Source organism: Lycorma delicatula, chromosome 5 (genome assembly GCF_047948215.1).
Source record: "Lycorma delicatula isolate Av1 chromosome 5, ASM4794821v1, whole genome shotgun sequence".
NCBI classification, from domain to species: domain Eukaryota; kingdom Metazoa; phylum Arthropoda; class Insecta; order Hemiptera; family Fulgoridae; genus Lycorma; species Lycorma delicatula.
Window position 1 is genome coordinate 99,812,015 of NC_134459.1, and position 18,492 is coordinate 99,830,506.

Sequence of the window (18,492 nt, forward strand, 5' to 3'; positions counted from 1 at the left end):
GAAAAAATAATTGTTAAAAGTTATAGATGAAACTTAACTTTTTGCTAAGCTTTGTACAGAATATTGTTACGCTTTCTACCTTAATATTACGTCACTCACTACGAAAATTGTGAAACATCAAAATATTTAATTATATCTCTGATATCTTGCAACCCTATTTTGATAAATTAAATACCAAATGAATTTTTTTTTTTTTAATTTAATTTGTAAAAACTATAAAACAATTTCTTAGGCCCGTTACATAGTCAAGTGAATGATCAGCTCTCTGCAGGAGGCATTTGAGATTACACTATGCATCGGAAATTTATAAGTTTGTTGTGGGAAATAGATAAAGATTAAAAGGATTAGATGTGTAATACTTAAAAAAATGAGAAAACGTATTGTGTACATCGTTTACTTTGAAGGATGCTTTCATAAATTAATAATTGATTCACGTCTTCACGCAAGTTAGTATCCAATTCTTCGTAGTAACAATTTTTTTAAAAATTATTTTCGCATGTCGATTAAATCCTTTTCTGGATATATACAAAAGCTGGAATCCAGACATAGTATTTGTGATTTGAACAAGGTAATCTATAACTCCAACGAAAAGTCATGCACACATTATAGTAAAAAACATTTTTATTACACGTATTAATATAGCTGTTATTTAAGTATTAAATAATATTTTTATCATATTTCGAGATGGATCCCTCAAAATAGGGCCACATACATAATCTACCTTTAAAATTAACAATTCAATATCGATATTCATATTAAGTCGTATGAATTCACTCAACAACGTAAGTTACTACTTGTTTCAATGAATCTGATACGATGACGGAAGGATTACGGAGAGATATTTTTCGCGCGCGGGCTCTTCACTGAACTCTGTAATATTAAATAAAAACGTCACTTATCAGTACTAGAAGATCGGTTCGTCTGCTTTATAACGTAACAAAATCTTACACCAACTGATATAGCCAACAATTCAAAATATGAAACTCGAAAAATGAAACAGTAAACATAAATTCTATGATTAAGCCATAATGCTCATCAAATAACGAAGTTTATCTGGATAAATTTAATTCTACAACTTTCCTTATAGTTTTTTTTAAATAAATTTGTAAAAATAATAATTCAGATTAATTCGAGGGTTTTTTAATTTTAAAGGAGAACGTCGGTAGAAACATGAACATTTACTTCTGTAGCAAACATTTGAGGAAATAAAAGATAAAAACTTCGATTCATTAAATTTTTATTATTAATTTTTATGAATAAAGTAATTTAATGAACCATTAAGTTTTTTCATAAAAGAAGTAAAAAATTACTGTTATAATTTAATTAAGTTTTACAATATACTATTAATTAAAAACAATAAAAGAGAGCAAAGGTATTATTAATAAAATATTCAAACAAATTTATCTTTTAAATAATTAAAATAATAATAAATTAATTAAATTTTAATAAAAATTAAATTCATTTAAAATGCAATAAAATGATTATTTAGTTAGTGCTTTTGCTGTCGTTAGAGAATGGCGAAATACGGAAACAGAACGAGTTTAATGATTTTTAAACTTTTACCTTAATTAATTAAGTACTTAAATTAAAAAATTACAATTAATTATACTAAAATTCATTACGTTACTTGAAAATACAGAAAAAATAAAATAAAATAATGAAAAATCTCAATTAAATGATTCATTAAGTAATTAATTATAAACAGTTGCATATTTGAACTATATACTTTTGCTACAGTAAAGAGATTAATTATGATTGTTTTTGATACAGTAACGTTGATTGTAACTTATTTGATGCAGAATCATTTCCTTGTATTTTCTCTGTAGAGTAATTAAATAATAGCGCGATTACTTTGTTCTGTGTATTTATTTTATAGCAACAAAAAACATAATAATTAATGTATTATATCTAAATAATGTTTATTTAATATAAGCATTTCTATAAATAAAAATCGTTGTTCTGTTTGTTAAATAAAATGGAGTCGTGACTGAAAAAATTAAATTTTAATAGACATATATATTTATGTTAACGTGTAAAGTACGTATACAAAATGATATAATTTACTTATATAATAGTTTCCACTTACCAATAATCTTTAATACTATGTTCTAGAACTTTCAGATTAGGAATTCATTCTCAGGAACATTGACGTGTTATAATATAATTATTTACTTCACATATCATTAATTATACTAACTTGAATTTTAAAAACAAAAATTATAAATACAGAGTTATCATAAAAGAATGGTGCGGTTTCAGTAATTCATAGGAAGATTGTAGGGAAATTTCTAGATGTTATATTGGTATCCCTGAAAGCCTCCAACCCAAAAGTTTGTTTATCAGTAGTTGTAACCACAACGTCAGTTCTTGTATTGTTGTTGCGGTGAGTTTAGTGAGTTACTATGTTGTCGGATAATGACAAAGCAAAGTGTGTTTTATTGATGGCTGAATTAATTTCGACGTGAATTCGGAAGAGATCCACCACACAAAAATAACATAACACGTTGGATCAGTTAAGAAACAGAAATCAACCGGCAGACCAAGTGTACCAGACGAAACAGTTGAACTAATTAGGCAATCGGCAATTAGTCCTGGGAAGTCCATCCCCCGTCGAAGCGTCAAATTAGGCATTCCAAAATCAACAGTTCACAAAGTTTTACATAAAAAACTGAAATTACACGCTTATAAAATCCAGATACTGCAGGAATTGAAACCCGATAATGGTGTAAAACGTTACAATTTCGCTGTTGAAATGTCGGACAGAATAAGTGAAAACGAATCATTTTTAGATGATATAATTTTTACAGACGAAGCTACATTCCATGTAAATGGATGTGTTAACAGACACAATTCACGAATATGGGGCTCTGAAAACCCACACGCAATTATTGAAAAACAACGCGATTCGCCTAAAGTTAATGTTTGGTGTGGTGTGATGAAAAATCGTGTAATAGGGCGTTTCTTCTTTGCTGAAAAAACAATTAATGGAGTTGTGTATCTCGACATGTTAACCGATTATTGCTTTCCTCAGCTGGATGAACTCGAAAACATTCATAAACGTCATTTCAATCAAGATGGTGCTGCCCCGCACTTCAATGCATTGGTCACGGACGCTTTGAACGAAAAATTTGGACATCGATGGATATGCCGGCAAGGACCCATACTTTGGCCTCCAAGGAGTCCAGACCTGACACCTTGCGATTTTTTCTTCTGGCGGTACATCAAAAGCGTTGTTTATACACAAAAAATTCGCGACCTAAACCATTTAAAAAACAGGATTAATGAAGCAATGACACCGATTAACGAAGAAATGTTAACTAATGTTTGGAGAGAAGTTGAGTATCGTTTGGACATTTGTCGAGCGACTAAGGGCGCACATATTGAAATTTATTAATTATGTAAAAACATGTTTGAGACGACAAATTTGAAAAATAAAAAACATAAACTGTAAGTTTATGTTTTTTATTTTTATGTTTATGATTTAGAAGAAACAATGAACGGCATAGATGAAGTCCTACGCAAGAACTATCGCATGAAAATAAACAAGAACAAAACAAAAGTAATGAAATGTAGTAGAAATAACAAAGATGGACCACTGAATGTGAAAATAGGAGGAGAAAAGATTATGGAGGTAGAAGAATTTTGTTATTTGGGAAGTAAAATTACTAAAGATGGACGAAGCAGGAGCGATATAAAATGCCGAATAGCACAAGCTAAACGAGCCTTCAGTAAGAAATATAATTTGTTTACATCAAAAATTAATTTAAATCTCAGGAAAAGATTTTTGTAAGTGTATGTTTGGAGTGTCGCTTTATATGGAAGTGAAACTTGGACAATCGGAGTATCTGACAAGAAAAGATTACAAGCTTTTGAAATGTGGTGCTATAGGAGAATGTTAAAAATCAGATGGGTGGATAAAGTGACAAATGAAGAGGTATTGCGGCAAATAGATGAAGAAAGAAGCATTTGGAAAAATATAGTTAAAAGAAGAGACAGACTTATAGGCCACATACTAAGGCATCCTGGAATAGTCGCTTTAATATTGGAAGGACAGGTAGAAGGGAAAAATTGTGTAGGCAGGCCACGTTTGGAGTATGTAAAACAAATTGTTGGGGATGTAGGATGTAGAGGGTATACTGAAATGAAACGACTAGCACTAGATAGGGAATCTTGAAGAGCTGCATCAAACCAGTCAAATGACTGAAGACAAAAAAAAAAAAAAAACTGTAAGTAATTCTGTTTTAATTTAAACCATGTTCAAAACCGCACCATTCTTTTATGATAATCCTGTATAACAATTGATAGTCAAAAGATAAAATAATGTCAACGTTATCCGTCATGTCTCAATTGTTATGTTCATTAGTATGAAGCAGTATAACCAACCTAAAAATCAAAATTATTGTTTAATATTTGTTTGAATAATACATAATTTTCAAATTTAGTTTGCTCATTTATCAAATTTTTATAAGTATATATAATATTTTTCTATATTTGTTTTATGAAGGTTAGTGTAATATTTAAGAATATTAATAAAATTATCTGGGTTGTAATTATGATTATTTTCTAAGATATGTCTATCAAAATTTGATCGTTCTTTATTTCCCTTATTTATACAATTAACGTGTTCATTAATTCTAATCGAAAAAGATTGGTTTGCTATCCCGATATATTCCAGATCGCAATTTGTGCATTTTAAACTATATAATCCCTGTTTATCTAAATTAAATTTATTGTTATGTTTTATTATTCTAGTAGGATCTTTGTTATTTGTATAATTATTTTATTATTCGTTGTATATGCAGTTTTTAATTCAAAACATTTAAATGTTTTATTGAATCTTTTGTAATTTATATTGTATTCAGTTTTACCATATTTGTATCCATTATTATTGTTTGTTAGTTTTATATTATGTTTTACATAAACTTAATTTTTTTATTTTAGTATATAATTTATTTATTAGGTTTTCATTGTATCCATTAGTAATAATTATATGTTTGATATTTAATTCAACGTTTAATTTTATATTGTTATGTTTTAAATATAGTCCTAGTAAATGTAGTTACTTTTATACGGATTTGAATACTAGATCGTGGATACCGGTGTTCTTTGGTGGGGTTGGGTTTCAATTAACCATACATCTCAGAAATGGTCGAACTGAGACTGTACAAGACTACACTTGATTTACACTCGTACATATCATCTTCTAAAGCAATACTTGAACGGTAATTCCCGGAGGCAAAACAGGAAAAAGAAAGAAAGTTCTTTATATTAATGAATTAAACGTCGAGATTTTTTGATTCCAAGGGTGAAACGAATTATAATGAATTATGGCGTCCTGTTTAGTGGGTATTCTATATATATCGATATCAAGTTTATTATTATTATAATTTTTATATCCAAAAAAGGAAGGCCATTGTTATTTTCTTGAACTAATTTGAATTTAATGTTATTTAGGGAGTTCATTTCTTCGAATATATCTTCATCTTTAAATTATTGATCATATATTATCAATATGTCATCCACATATCTGTTACTTATTAAAATTTTCTGTTTATTAAATATATGATGTAAATTATTGTTTTCTAATTCATTCACGAAAATGTTAGCTAAAATAGCAGAAAGTGGTGATCTCGTAATGAGACCTTTCTCTTGCTGGTAATGCTTATTGTTAAATTCGAAATAATTGTATTTAATACAAATTTAATAGTTTTATTAATTCGTGCATAATATTACTGTCTATTTTTAATTTAATTAAAATATTAATTATATTAATGGTTTCATTAGTATTAATATTAGTATACATGTCATTTATGTCTAATGTAATGAGTTTTGTTGTTTTATTTATATTTATATTATTAATTATTTCTAACAATTCGTATCCATTTTTTAGATTACATTTATTGTCGACTTTAATTTATGTTTTTAAGGTAAGATAGAAATTTGCTTAATATGTATATAGGTGAATTAATACAATTTACTAACGGTCTCATAGGCATATCAGGTTTAGGTGTTTTTGGTAGTGTTTTTAATATAGGCCTTTTGTATTAGTTACTTGAAATTCTCTTCTAAGTATTCATCCCTGAAAATATGTTTACATTTTTTAATGTTGGAATTTATATCTTTTTTAATTTTGTTCGTAGGATCCTTAATTTCCTTGAATTTATATCTTGTATAAATTTGTTAATTTTTTCATTGTATAAATTATTGTTAATTATTCCAGGGGAATTAGTATTATCAGATTTGACAGTAATTTTCATTTAATTTACTTTTTATATTTATATAATTTTAAGTTACATGTTTATCATAGTGATTAAAATTATTATTATATTTAATATTATCAATGTCATTAACGAACTATTTTCTTAATTTATTTTGATTATCAATTTTATATATATTATTTTCACGTCTATGATGGTGCTTGTTTTTAATAATTTTATTTTTATTTAAAATTGGCAGATTAAATTTATATGCGTGTTTAATAATGTTGGTTTCCTTATCATTAAATTCAATATTAGTGATGTTGATTACGTCTGATCCAACTTATGTTCCTGATTAACTGCATTATCGTGAATTATATTATTACATTTTATATTTTCACCCAACAATCTATTAAATTTCTTATATTAGCATATTTAGTATTCATTAATTTGTTAACATTACAAATCAATTATATTATACAATTCACAAAAAATCGCATAACCCAACTCAAAGATCAAATCCGCGTGTAAAATATATAGTTGTGTATTTAAGTTTTTTTTTTTTTTTTTACATAATGTAAAGAATTTCATTCTTTAACCATTATATTGCACATTTCTTTTTAGTAGTAATAGCAGATTTTGTTTTATTTTTAATTTTGATGTATTTAAGCATTATTTTATAATATAAACATTTTTTATTAAATTTTATATTACCAATTGATTTGTGAAGTTTTGATTTTAAGTTACAGAATTTCATAGCTGTAGTTTTTTGATTCGAGTGCTAATCCGAATGCGCTCCAACATACTATTAAAGATTGTTGATAAGTGGAAACTATTATTTAAATAAATTATATATCAATACCAACGGCCCATGACTAATAAAATTAAATTAAAATGATATAAGCTAAGTAAGATTTTACAAAAAAAAACTGATTAATCTTTTTATTTTAAATGTTACTTTTCGTGATTTTTTTGCCATTATTGGACCGTTGGTTGTTCCTGTTGTAACGCATAAAATTAATTATACAATTGTAAAAAAATAATTGTGACAATGTGTCGTCACGGATTATTTCTATTCATCACGCAATTTATTTTTAATATTGCTGTATTCTCTGTTGTACTATTCAATTATCCTTGTCTACTATCTTTTCCTTTACTTTAATTATGAATTTATTTTTTCTCCCCTCAAGAAATATAGTATAGAAGTATGTAGGAACATTATTTATCTTAGAGCAAAGCTGTAACATCACTCTAAATTTTAATAATGGCCTAATGTAGAAAATTCTATCAGATGCATAATTTTTTTAATAAGAGAATAATTAGTTCATCTTTATAAAATTTACTACGAAATTACCTAAACTAAGTGCCCAATTCATTACAAATGAATGAATTGGTAGTTTTTTTTATTAGTATGAGATTGTGTTTCTCTGGAGCATTAGAAAAGCCCAAAATGTTTGGATATCATTGTGGATTCACGTTTGCTTTAGGAAAGTAAATTTCATACGTACCTAACAAATCTGAGAAAAATTATATAAAAAGATGTTTAACTAAGAATATTCTTCCTATAAATCAGTTGAGGATAGTATTTCTAGCACTTCTGCAGTCCGGTCGTAATGTATGTAATTAGATAGCTAGGTGGATTGTAAAATTACTGATCGAGAGCCTCTAGTAATAGATCATTAATAAAATCTTTTAAAAAGACAGGTGTAAAGGGGATAATTGTTCGATGCAAAGAAAAATTGTTAATGGATATTCATTTAATGAATGAATGGTTGAAACTGGTGTGGTTTCGTAGATGCAAAAGCTTGCGAAAGGTAAAATTTATGCTCGCCTTGATAGCTTTCGGGGAAATTTAATTGAAAAAATGAAAAATTCATTATCGAAAAATAATTCTGAATTAACAGTTATTCCAGTAGAATTAATCTTTCTCCTTCAACTTTAGTTGTTATAATAATAAGCCTATTAAAGGCGGATTAAAAGAATGTTATTCTTCTTGGATGGAAAACAATGCTCATTTATTCATTTTCACTCACTAGTAGAATTAAAAGATCTCTCTCTCCTTGGTTTGTCAATGGATATTGACTGCATCGGAAAATATACCTTCAGAGCTAGTGATTAAAAGCTTTAAAAACTGTTTAATCTGAATTAATATGGATGTACAAAAATGATAACATCTGGAAAAACGAAGAGAACGAACACTAATTCTGGATCTGAAAATAGATACGAAAATAAAGAAGAAAGTGACTAAATGGAAAGCCGAGACGATACCACTCGCGCCACGGTGGCCGGCAATTCTATTGATATTTAAGCTTTATTTCTCAAACTTTTGGATCTATGAAACCATACCCGTTTCAACCATTCATTCATTAATTGAGTATACTTCCATCTATTTTCATTACTACCGTACAATTATCCCTTTGGAAATTTTCGTCTGGCAAAGTCATTCGCCTGAAAATAGCAAAAGGTGGAAGGTTTTGTTCAATCTGCTAAAATGGCCAGCATAATAGTATATCTTTGTTTTTACAACCACCAGTTCGAATAGAAACACTTCTTTCACCAATCAAACGTATAGTTGAATTCTGTGGCATTTCAAAATACATAGGAATTTGATCAGCGTTACCTATTTGTGGTAGTTCGAAATTGAATTTTTTGCGCAAGCCAATAACATATTGAAAATCTATAAGTTTTTTCGTATTTATTTGGTAATCTTTGACAAACCGCGTTCAGTTTTCTTATAGTTAAGTCAGATCTACACATAAATCTTTAAAACCTATATTAGCTGCTAAAGCTATTTGTTTCGCCTTTATACTGCACATCTCTGTAGAAACTGCAACACTTTTCCTTTTTTTTTTATAAAACAAATATAGTTCTTGTTCTAATTTCGGGAATTTTCCGGATTCCAGCGACGAAACTATCATCTTTTTAAGAAGCGCAATCAATAAATTCTTTTTCTTTCGCCTTTCTCGAATACAAGACTCATCGTTGTCATAATTATTTACCGGCCGCTCGGTAACCTCTAATTTCAGCTTCTGACGAATCTTGTAATTTTTTGGACAGTAAATGAAGGAATTTTTTTTCTTTGAAAACATAATTTTTAATCAATAGGTATTTTTTTTTAAACAAAGAGGAATGTGAACGAGATATGACATGTTTACAAGTTTGAAATCAACTGAGTTGAAAAGTAAATGATAAGCGGGAAGAAAGTTCACTTGAAATGAATAAAGCTAAAAACTGGAATGTACCGTATTTTCAGAAAATCGTTTTATTCTACGTATTTTGTAATAGAATAAAGAACTAATGAGAGAGTCATAACTCTATTATACCAATGAAATTTCTATTTGTACAAATGAATTGTATTAAACGTTCTACTCTTCCTTTAGTGGTAGAGGTGGGTATAATAAAATTGTATAAATTAAATTTCCACTTACCAACAATTTAAAAAGTGTAAATCCTAGTACTTTTGGAGCTGTTACTCCATCTTCAGGGATGTTAATTTAAATTCAAATCAATAATCGTTTTTAAATTCAACTTTTATGTTTATAATAGTCGGTCGTCAAGAATAAAATTAATTCGTACGTCAGTTAAGACAGTAACGTCATGTTTGTGACTATTATCCGGTTACTATCGACTATTATTACGGTGAATGTATTGCTACTAATTATTTTATTAGCAAATTAAATATAATAAAATTAATCTGTGTTTACTTGTTGTTCTTGTTTTTTTACAACCGGTTTCATTATCATAATCGTATACAATACTGGTTTGTAAAATAATAATAAAATTAATCAATTTATCATTATGATTCGAATAAGACCCTCATTCCGCAATTTTAAAAAAGAATCATGAAAATTTTGTGGAGCTTGTGCAAACAAATATAGTACTTGCAAATCTACAAAAATTATAAAATATAAGAAATTATTTGTCATTTTTTCATTATTGAACTCTTCGTATTATTTTAAATATAATATATAACTGGTGATAAATAGATACGTGCAAGTATTACTGATTTCCTAATTTCCGGATATCAATGATTCGTTTTTTTATTATATTGGAATTTCCTTTCATGGTTTCGTTGTAAATTTTTTCGACCTAACCGGAGAGGAAAACGTTTTAATGGAAAATCAGTTCGTCTACGTAATTTTAATTAAGCAAAAAAAGTTTCATTTCTTATTATTGGATTGCCACAAATACTGTTACATAAGTTTATAACTTAATATAATTTCAATATTCTACATATTGAATCATGGATATTTGCGTAAGAAGTCAAAAATATTATTTGAAAAAGTCATTTTTAAACATTAAATTCTTTTTACGTCTGTCCTTTTTATTTCTTGCAAATAATTTTTTATATAAACTAGAATTTTCATAAATCTTTCCATTTATTTTAAATTTAAAAATAAAACCTATTTAAAAAAAATAAAAGTAAGCTTGAATGAAAAAGGCAACCAGTGTAAGTGTTAATTAGTTAGGTAATTTTTTTTTGCGCAGAAATAAAAATTTCTAAGGAATTTAAAGATTTGGAAAATTAGTATTAAATTAGTAATTTTTTGGTCTGTTAATTTAATATTTTTCAAGTTAATTTATAATTAATTTTTATATATATTTTTAATATAAAAGTAGTTTATTACTTTTTTTTTAATACTTTTATTTATAGTCGAATCAACAATTAAAGTCATTAGCCACTTATCACTGTAATATAACAACTGTACGGGTAAATTTACAGTCTTGAACAAACTCAGGTCGACTACTCCTGAGACGTGTGGTGAATTAAAACACAACTACCAAAGAACACCGGTATCCACGATCGAATTTTTAAATCCGAATAAAAGTAACCTTTATTAGTTTAAAGTATCTTTTTTAGAATTTGAACCTGAAACTCGACTTCGAAATCAGCTGATTTACGACAGCGACTTTACCACTAGACCAACCCGGTGGTTTAGTTTACTATTTTGTTTTAATAAACTGGTGTACTCTTTACTATTTAAACCTTAATGAGATTTAATCACAGTAAATAAATTATTAAATACTTTTAAGAAAATGAATGATTGTCTATAATTTATATAAAAGAGTAAGAAATTATAATAAATAATCAAATTTGTAAACATAGCGGAGGTTTATTTGAAATTTAGTATAAATTAATGTCATGTGGTATAGTAATCTAATATTACGTAATGTGTTATGAATTTCAAATTTGGGACGCTATTCAAAAAATTAATCAATTTTTCTTCAAAATTTGTTCACAATAATAAAAATTGGAATTTGTTGTAATAAATATTGCAGTATAAAAAAAAAAAAAATATTAAGAAATGTAAATTACAACAAATGATCAATTTGTTGTACGAATCAAGAAATTCTTCCCAAAAACTAAATTTTAATTATTTACGAAAAATTTCAAGACCTTCAGTCTACAATAAAAAAAAAATTATTTAATTGCTGGTAAGTCAGTTAAAAACTTATGGATATAGTATATCTTGGTAATCAAAGAAAAAATTATAAATAAAAAACAAATGAATATAAAGAATGAGTTTACTGAGTATTATTTCCCGAGTAAAGCGTAAAATATAACCCTTATTTAGTAATATATTAGCAAATTATTATCTTTAAGCTCTTTACTTATATACTTAATTCCTTACAAAACTTTGAAAACAATATAGGAATCCTATTTTTAGAGAAGATTGTTTATTAAATCTTTAATATACTGATAAAGTTTTTCTTAACTATCCCCACCCTAATAATAGTGTTTTTAGAAAAGCTTTTTTCTTTTGTTTTTTTTTAATTTAGAGGTAATAGGTTGAAACTGTAATATATATATAATTTTCACTGGAAAACAGATAATGTTAAAAATATATTTTACATATTATTTGTGGTGGATTATTTTGATTTAATAGTTTTGTTTCACGACCGAGTAGTCATCCATGTAGTGTATTATTTTCGACTCAAATGAAAACATCGACCCTTTGCCTACACTATCTATCATGATTTTTTTTTTAATGGAACTGATCCATGTAAAACATCAAGGTTCAACTGGTACTAACAAAAAGTTGCTTTCTATGAAGTCAATGAAACTCCGAGTCAAGCCAATAAAAGCCGTCCAAGCTGATTATAAATAGAATAAAGATTTCATCAGTATCATTTTCATTAGTAAGTTCAATTATTATTGTTGAAAATATATATTTTTTTAAAAATAATTAGTTCGTTTTTAGTAATTAGTTTTCGTTCGTAATTAGTTCGTGTATAATAGATATTGTTCTATTAGATTTTCATTAATTTCATCCTTCTCCATTATTTATTCATTTTCATTTCTTTTTCTTTTTTTTTGTTTATAGAATCGCCAGATAACTAAGCTATCATATAAAATTCCATGACTAGTTTTAAACGTTTCTGTAATATAAAAGTTAATTGCGATCAATATAGTCCTATTTACATAACAAATGTTACTTTATGTAGATTTAAGTATTTTTATGTCCGAGAGGCCAAGAAAGTGGCAAACAGGGACCGGGTAATTATGGGATTGCATTCTTGTAGGTTAGAATCCCGAAGAGATGACATGAAGTGCTACAGATGTTGGGGGTTTGGGCATGCGTCGGCGAATTGTAAAGGGCCCAACCGAGGCCCTGCTTCAATTGCGGGGAGGAAGCCACAAGATTGGTGAATGCGTAGGACTTACAAAGTGCCTAGACTGTGGCGTAAGAGGACACCGAACCGGCGGCCGGGAGTGTGAACATCATCGAGTATGAACTGTTTTCAGATTATTGTTGGCAGAAGGTCAGTCGCAAATGAGTTAGTGTAGAATGTTGCGATGAAGAAGAGCATCGACTTTATTTTGGTAGCGAAAGCAAACCACAAGAAGGTCTCTAGAAGCTTTTCTACTTGACTAAGAGTGTGACGTAGCAATAAAGAATGTCAGCAGTCGGTTCGCTATATTGGATGTCACAACTGGCAAGGGAATTGTGGCAGTGAATTTAGATCCTTTCACCCTTGTGAATAGCTAATTGGGAAATGGCTAAAAAAGTTTTTTTTTGGTCCTGGAAGCGGTAATCAGAGAGGCGGTGGTCCTTTCTGGTGAATATAATGCAGAATGTGTTGAGTTGGGGGAGGACAGGTCGACCCGTTGAAGTTTTAAACTGGCTGCTCTTCTCGGAGTTCTAAATTTGTCAGTTATAAACAGGCCGAGAGTACGGACTTTCATTGGACGTGGAGAAGGATCCACAATAGACATCGTTGCGGTAACGGGAGGGCTACTGCAGAGAGTGATATCATGGAACGTCTTGGACGAGGAACTGATGACTGATCATTTGGCGATTTGATACTGCATTGGACTGGAGAGTCCGGTAATTGAGGCCGAGAGTGGTAAATGGAAACCGTCGACGTCACAGACTCAATCTTTTGCCAATGCCGTGATTGAGAGAGTGAAAGGAATGCAGGACTTGACTCCAGAAGTCTTCCTACAAATTCTTTGTGAAGAAAATGAAAATTAAAACTGAGGAACGGTGGGTACAGACGTAACGTTCACTGGTGGACAAATGAAACTGCGGAACTACGAGTTGTGACTTTTGTGGCGAGGAGAAAAATGCAAAGAACAAGACGGAATCGACCGGCGGAGGTGGCAGAAGCTGAGCTCGCATATAAGACTGCACGTGGAAATCTTAGTATCACGACCAAACAAGAAAAAAAAGAGCCTGTGAAGAAGCAGTAGGCGATCTAAATATTGACCTGTGGGGCAGCGTATCGGGTCATACTAAGGAAGTTTGGCACGCCGCCGTCCACATTATGCAGAGATCAAGTTCATAAAGCGATTATAGAATTATTTCAAAGAATGAAATGCCCCGCATGATTCTCATAACACAGGAAGAGAGAAGGTTCACTATAGAAGAATTAAACGAAGCAGTTGGTAGAAAGAATAGCCCTGTTCAAGGTGGGGTCTCGGACACCCTATTAAAGGCGATTGCAAAATCACATCCATGGCTGCTATTAGAGGCAATCAACAAGGCGTTGACTACAGGGAGTTTTCCTAGAACATGGAAAATGGGTAAATTGCTGTTGATCCCGAAACAGGTGAATGCAGGTTAGCGACAATCATACAGACCAATATGTCTATTGTTGACGATCACCAGGTTATATGAGAGGCTTTTGGTGGGAGGAGTTCAGTTTGAGTTAAAGGCAACTAACTCAAACTGCAATGCAGGCATTGCAGTTTGAGTTAGTTGGCGCCACTGCAATTTGGGTTCACTAAGGAAACCTCCACGGTGGATGCCCTCACCAAGGTAGTGAGATGGATAGAGACAAGTAGAGCGGACACCCGGAGGACCAGAACGATACCCTGATGGTTCTCCTAGATGTCCGCAATGCTTTCAATAGCATTCCGTGAAGACACTTCTTGGAAGAAATGCGGAGGAGGAATATAAGTTCATATCTGAGAGCCTCAATCAGTAATTATCTGCAGGGAATAAGAGCTGCTGACACCAACAGAAGAAGGGGAAATAAGTTTCTGGATTTGTGGAGGTCCCCCAAGGATCTTTGCTAAGCCCCCTCTTGTGGAACCTAGTTTTTGACGGAGTGTTGAGGTTGGGGTGACACTATTTGCGTACGCCGACGATTTGGCAATGCTCGTTGATTGCTCCACAGAAGATGAAGTGGAGGAAAAGGCAAATAGGGTCATAAGACGGTTAAGCATGTGGTTGGCGAAAAAGCGGCTACGACTCGCTCCACAAAAAAAGCAATTCGTAGTTATGGCAGACTGACGTAAGATTAGAGGAATTCGAGTTACGGTCGATGGGGTTAGACTAGAAACAGCGCCGTTTGTGAAATATCTCTGAGTATGGTTCGATCAAAATGGGTTATACAACCGACACCTCAATGAACTATGTAGTAAAGCGGAGCGGATCGTCAACGCTCTGAGTAAATTGATAGGCACTAAGTGGGGACCCAGATGCTAAAAGAAATTTATTGATGATAGCAGCGATTTCTGTAATATTGTATGCAGTTGCCTGCAGTGCCTGGTTTTCCATACTAAACAGCAAGAGGAATGTGAAGATGATGACATCACTGCAGAGACGAATGAATTTAAGAATCGTGGCGGCGTACCAAACGGTATCAGCAGATGCGGTAGGAGTCCTGGCCGGGGTACCGCCGATCCAGTTACGGGCAACCCAAATGAAACGGATCTATGAGGGCATCTTGGACAGGGAAGATGCCACTAATCTCTTGCTATAAGAATGGCAAGAGAAGTGGAACGCCGCTACAACTGGGGCGTAGGCAAAAAAGCTTATTCCTGGATAGAACCGTAGCTGGGGAGGAAACTACCTGTCACAATTCCTCCTTGGCCACGGAGGATTTAGTGTATACTTACACAGGTTTAGAAGAAGGGAGCCCCCCAAATTGTGTGTACTGTGGTCAAAAGAACACTCCCTGCCACATCTTTTTTTTGAATGTGCACGTTGGGAGGATATCAAAGCAAGATATACACACAAGAGATTACTCCAGAAACTACAACAAACTATATGCTGAGAGGTAAAGTGGAATGGCTGACAATAGAGAGATTTGTGGCTGAGGTTGTACTCAAAGGAAAAAGTGGATTACAAGAAGTGGGAAGAGTAACATAACGACCGAGACCCGGCTATTGGGGAAGGGCCCGGGAACGGCATAGCCGGACCCGGTCTCCCTGGCCTTAGTGTTAAGAGGCAGAGGCAAGATGAAAATAAGGAAAAGACCTGGAACCGGTGAGCCGACCTGCTATGCCGGTAGGCGGGGAGTCTCATTAGAGTAATACTGGATTGTTGAGCCAGCCCAGGGAAGCAAAAAAAAAAAAAATTAAGTTCGAGGAAATATGTAATTTTTTATCGCCAGTGGTACGTTCTCTTTGTTTTGTATATATATATATATATATATATATATATATATATATATTGAAAGAGTAAATATTAAATTAAATTATAAATTTAAAAAATAAAAATAGATAACGCAATTTCGTAAAGTTTTCTTGCTACATAAAAAATTTTATTTAAATTATTGTTTACACTAAATTACAAATCTACCTTGCATATTTGTGTATACTTTGTAGCAGTAAACTTTAAATTTTATTTTTGATAATTTGGTACTTATTAAAACAATCTGAATTTTTAAATGTTTATTTATCTATATCACTTGAAATTTCCTGAACTAATTCTTTTCAATAAAAAGATGATTTTAATAAAAAGGTTTTTAGAAATATTAAAATTTTATTTTATAAATATTAAATATTGCTTTCTATCAATTACTATAATTAATTTAAACCCAAAATAAAATTTAAAAATGAGGTTTTTGTAAATTTATCTAAATTTGTAAACATTTATGTTTTAAGGTTATGTTAAAAAATAATTTTAGAAAAAATATTAAAATTAATCAGTGATAATTATTTCATTTTAAAATTATTGGCATTACCTAGATTTTTACCCTGAAAAAATGTATTGTTCCCTTGCCATTATGGTGTACAGTATTAGTAAATTTAAAATTTAAAAAAAGTTTACAAGGGGTAAAATTCTTAATGAAAAAAATCATTGTTAGAATTTTTAAATCAAACAGATTATAAATAATCAATTTTTTTTTTTTAAAAAAAAGGTTAATTGGACCAAGTCATGCTAAAAACGAATTAAAATAAAAAATCATGAAACAGTTAAATAAAATTTTAATATAAACTATTTAACAATTATTTAAGTTAATTTTAATAACTATTAAAAAATAATAGAATAATCCATAATGAATAATATTTAAATACCTGTAGCTCGGCTAAAATCAAGTGCCGCTGGTGTAGGAGTCTGAGACAAACCAAGAATGGCATCGATAGTGAACGATCTTGATTTTCTCGGTTGTGGCGGGCTTGGCGAATCGCTTTCGCTACCAGAACTACTAGTAGTAGCGACTATTTGTAAAAAATGACTTACTAAAGGCCGCTGTATCATTCTGAAGATGTAATATTAATTTAAAAAAATAAAATCCTCATTACACAAATACGAATACATTACGGTAATAATAATTAATAATATTATAAATTAATGTCAATATACCGATAACACCGCAACGAGTTGCTATAACAGACTGACAACAGGATGAAAACCTACACCCACCGAATCCGACAAGCGACGGTCGACAATTCTCATACAAAAACCCCCCACTATAATCACAACACCACGCTTCCACTACCCCTACCACTTTGTATGCCATCAAATCATCCCCTTTTAACACAGTGTACCACCCTCTTTTACTCATACGCGCACACACACAACACACACACAAACACACACACTGATGTACAACAAGGACCTTACCGCGGCTGCATTACCGCCACATACTCTTCAATCTCTATATAACATATCCCACTGTACACTACATAAGCCGTCCTGTCAATCCTGTGTTGAGCGAGCAGGTTATTAAAAACTCCTACCTCAATAAGAGAACTAGGACCACCCATTTGTCCCTTCCATGTAGGCTATACAATATCATCCCTCCTTAACATTACAACTAAACCTACTATAAGTAGGGCTTACAACAGCATACTTCGCTTTCCTTCCCCCCGCCGTTATCATACTACAGCTTCTTTCTCACACATTAGAAATATATGATAGCTCTAAAATGTTGTAATTTGTCGTTAAGGGACATGAGTTGTATTTGTGTTAACTTGTTGTTTTCATGTTCTTTATATTTATTTATTATCATTAAGCTAATACTTTTTTAAGTAAAATTTAATTTTTTCCTTCAACATTATTTATTTTTACTTTCCCAAATATTATAGTAAATAACAAAAAGAAAATTTATTTATATCATTTACAAGAAAGAGGAAAAGAAGCAAAAAATTATAAAAAACATTGCTCTTTAATATAGAATAATAAAAGAGCATGGGAGTGACATTTAGTATATAGTATATTTTTTTTAAATCTATTTAATGATACATATATCTATATATAATTTATTTACATAACCTATGTATGACACTCCCGGTAACGTACGAATTCCAAAGCAGGGACACACATCTAAATCGGTTCGGCCTTTTAGTTACTACGGTGAAAAAACATACATATATACATCCTAAATACGTTACACTCCTTTTTGGGCAGTCGTGTAAAAATATAACTTTTTGTTATATTTCTAAATATTAAAATCGGTAAAAAATTATTGTTGGTGTTTTGCCACGAACGATTTAAGTTATGTTCATAAGATTTAGATAAGTAAAAGTGTTTCTTTTTTTATACAAGGAAATAACTACCAGACTTAATAAATCCGGTTATGAAGGGACATATGGAACTTAAAATTATAGGAAGAG

General features: G+C 30.5%; 1 protein-coding gene across 1 annotated transcript in view; it reads right to left on the reverse strand.

The window, feature by feature from the left end:
* LOC142324497 (uncharacterized) overlaps window positions 1-17,247 on the reverse strand; it is a 48,474-nt gene extending 31,227 nt beyond the window's left edge. The window contains exon 1 of the mRNA XM_075365325.1: window positions 16,951-17,247. Coding sequence (XP_075221440.1) covers window positions 16,951-17,134 — 184 coding nt within the window. The 5' untranslated portion in view covers window positions 17,135-17,247. The remainder of the gene's footprint in view (window positions 1-16,950) is intronic.
* Window positions 17,248-18,492: the final 1,245 nt, after the last annotated feature.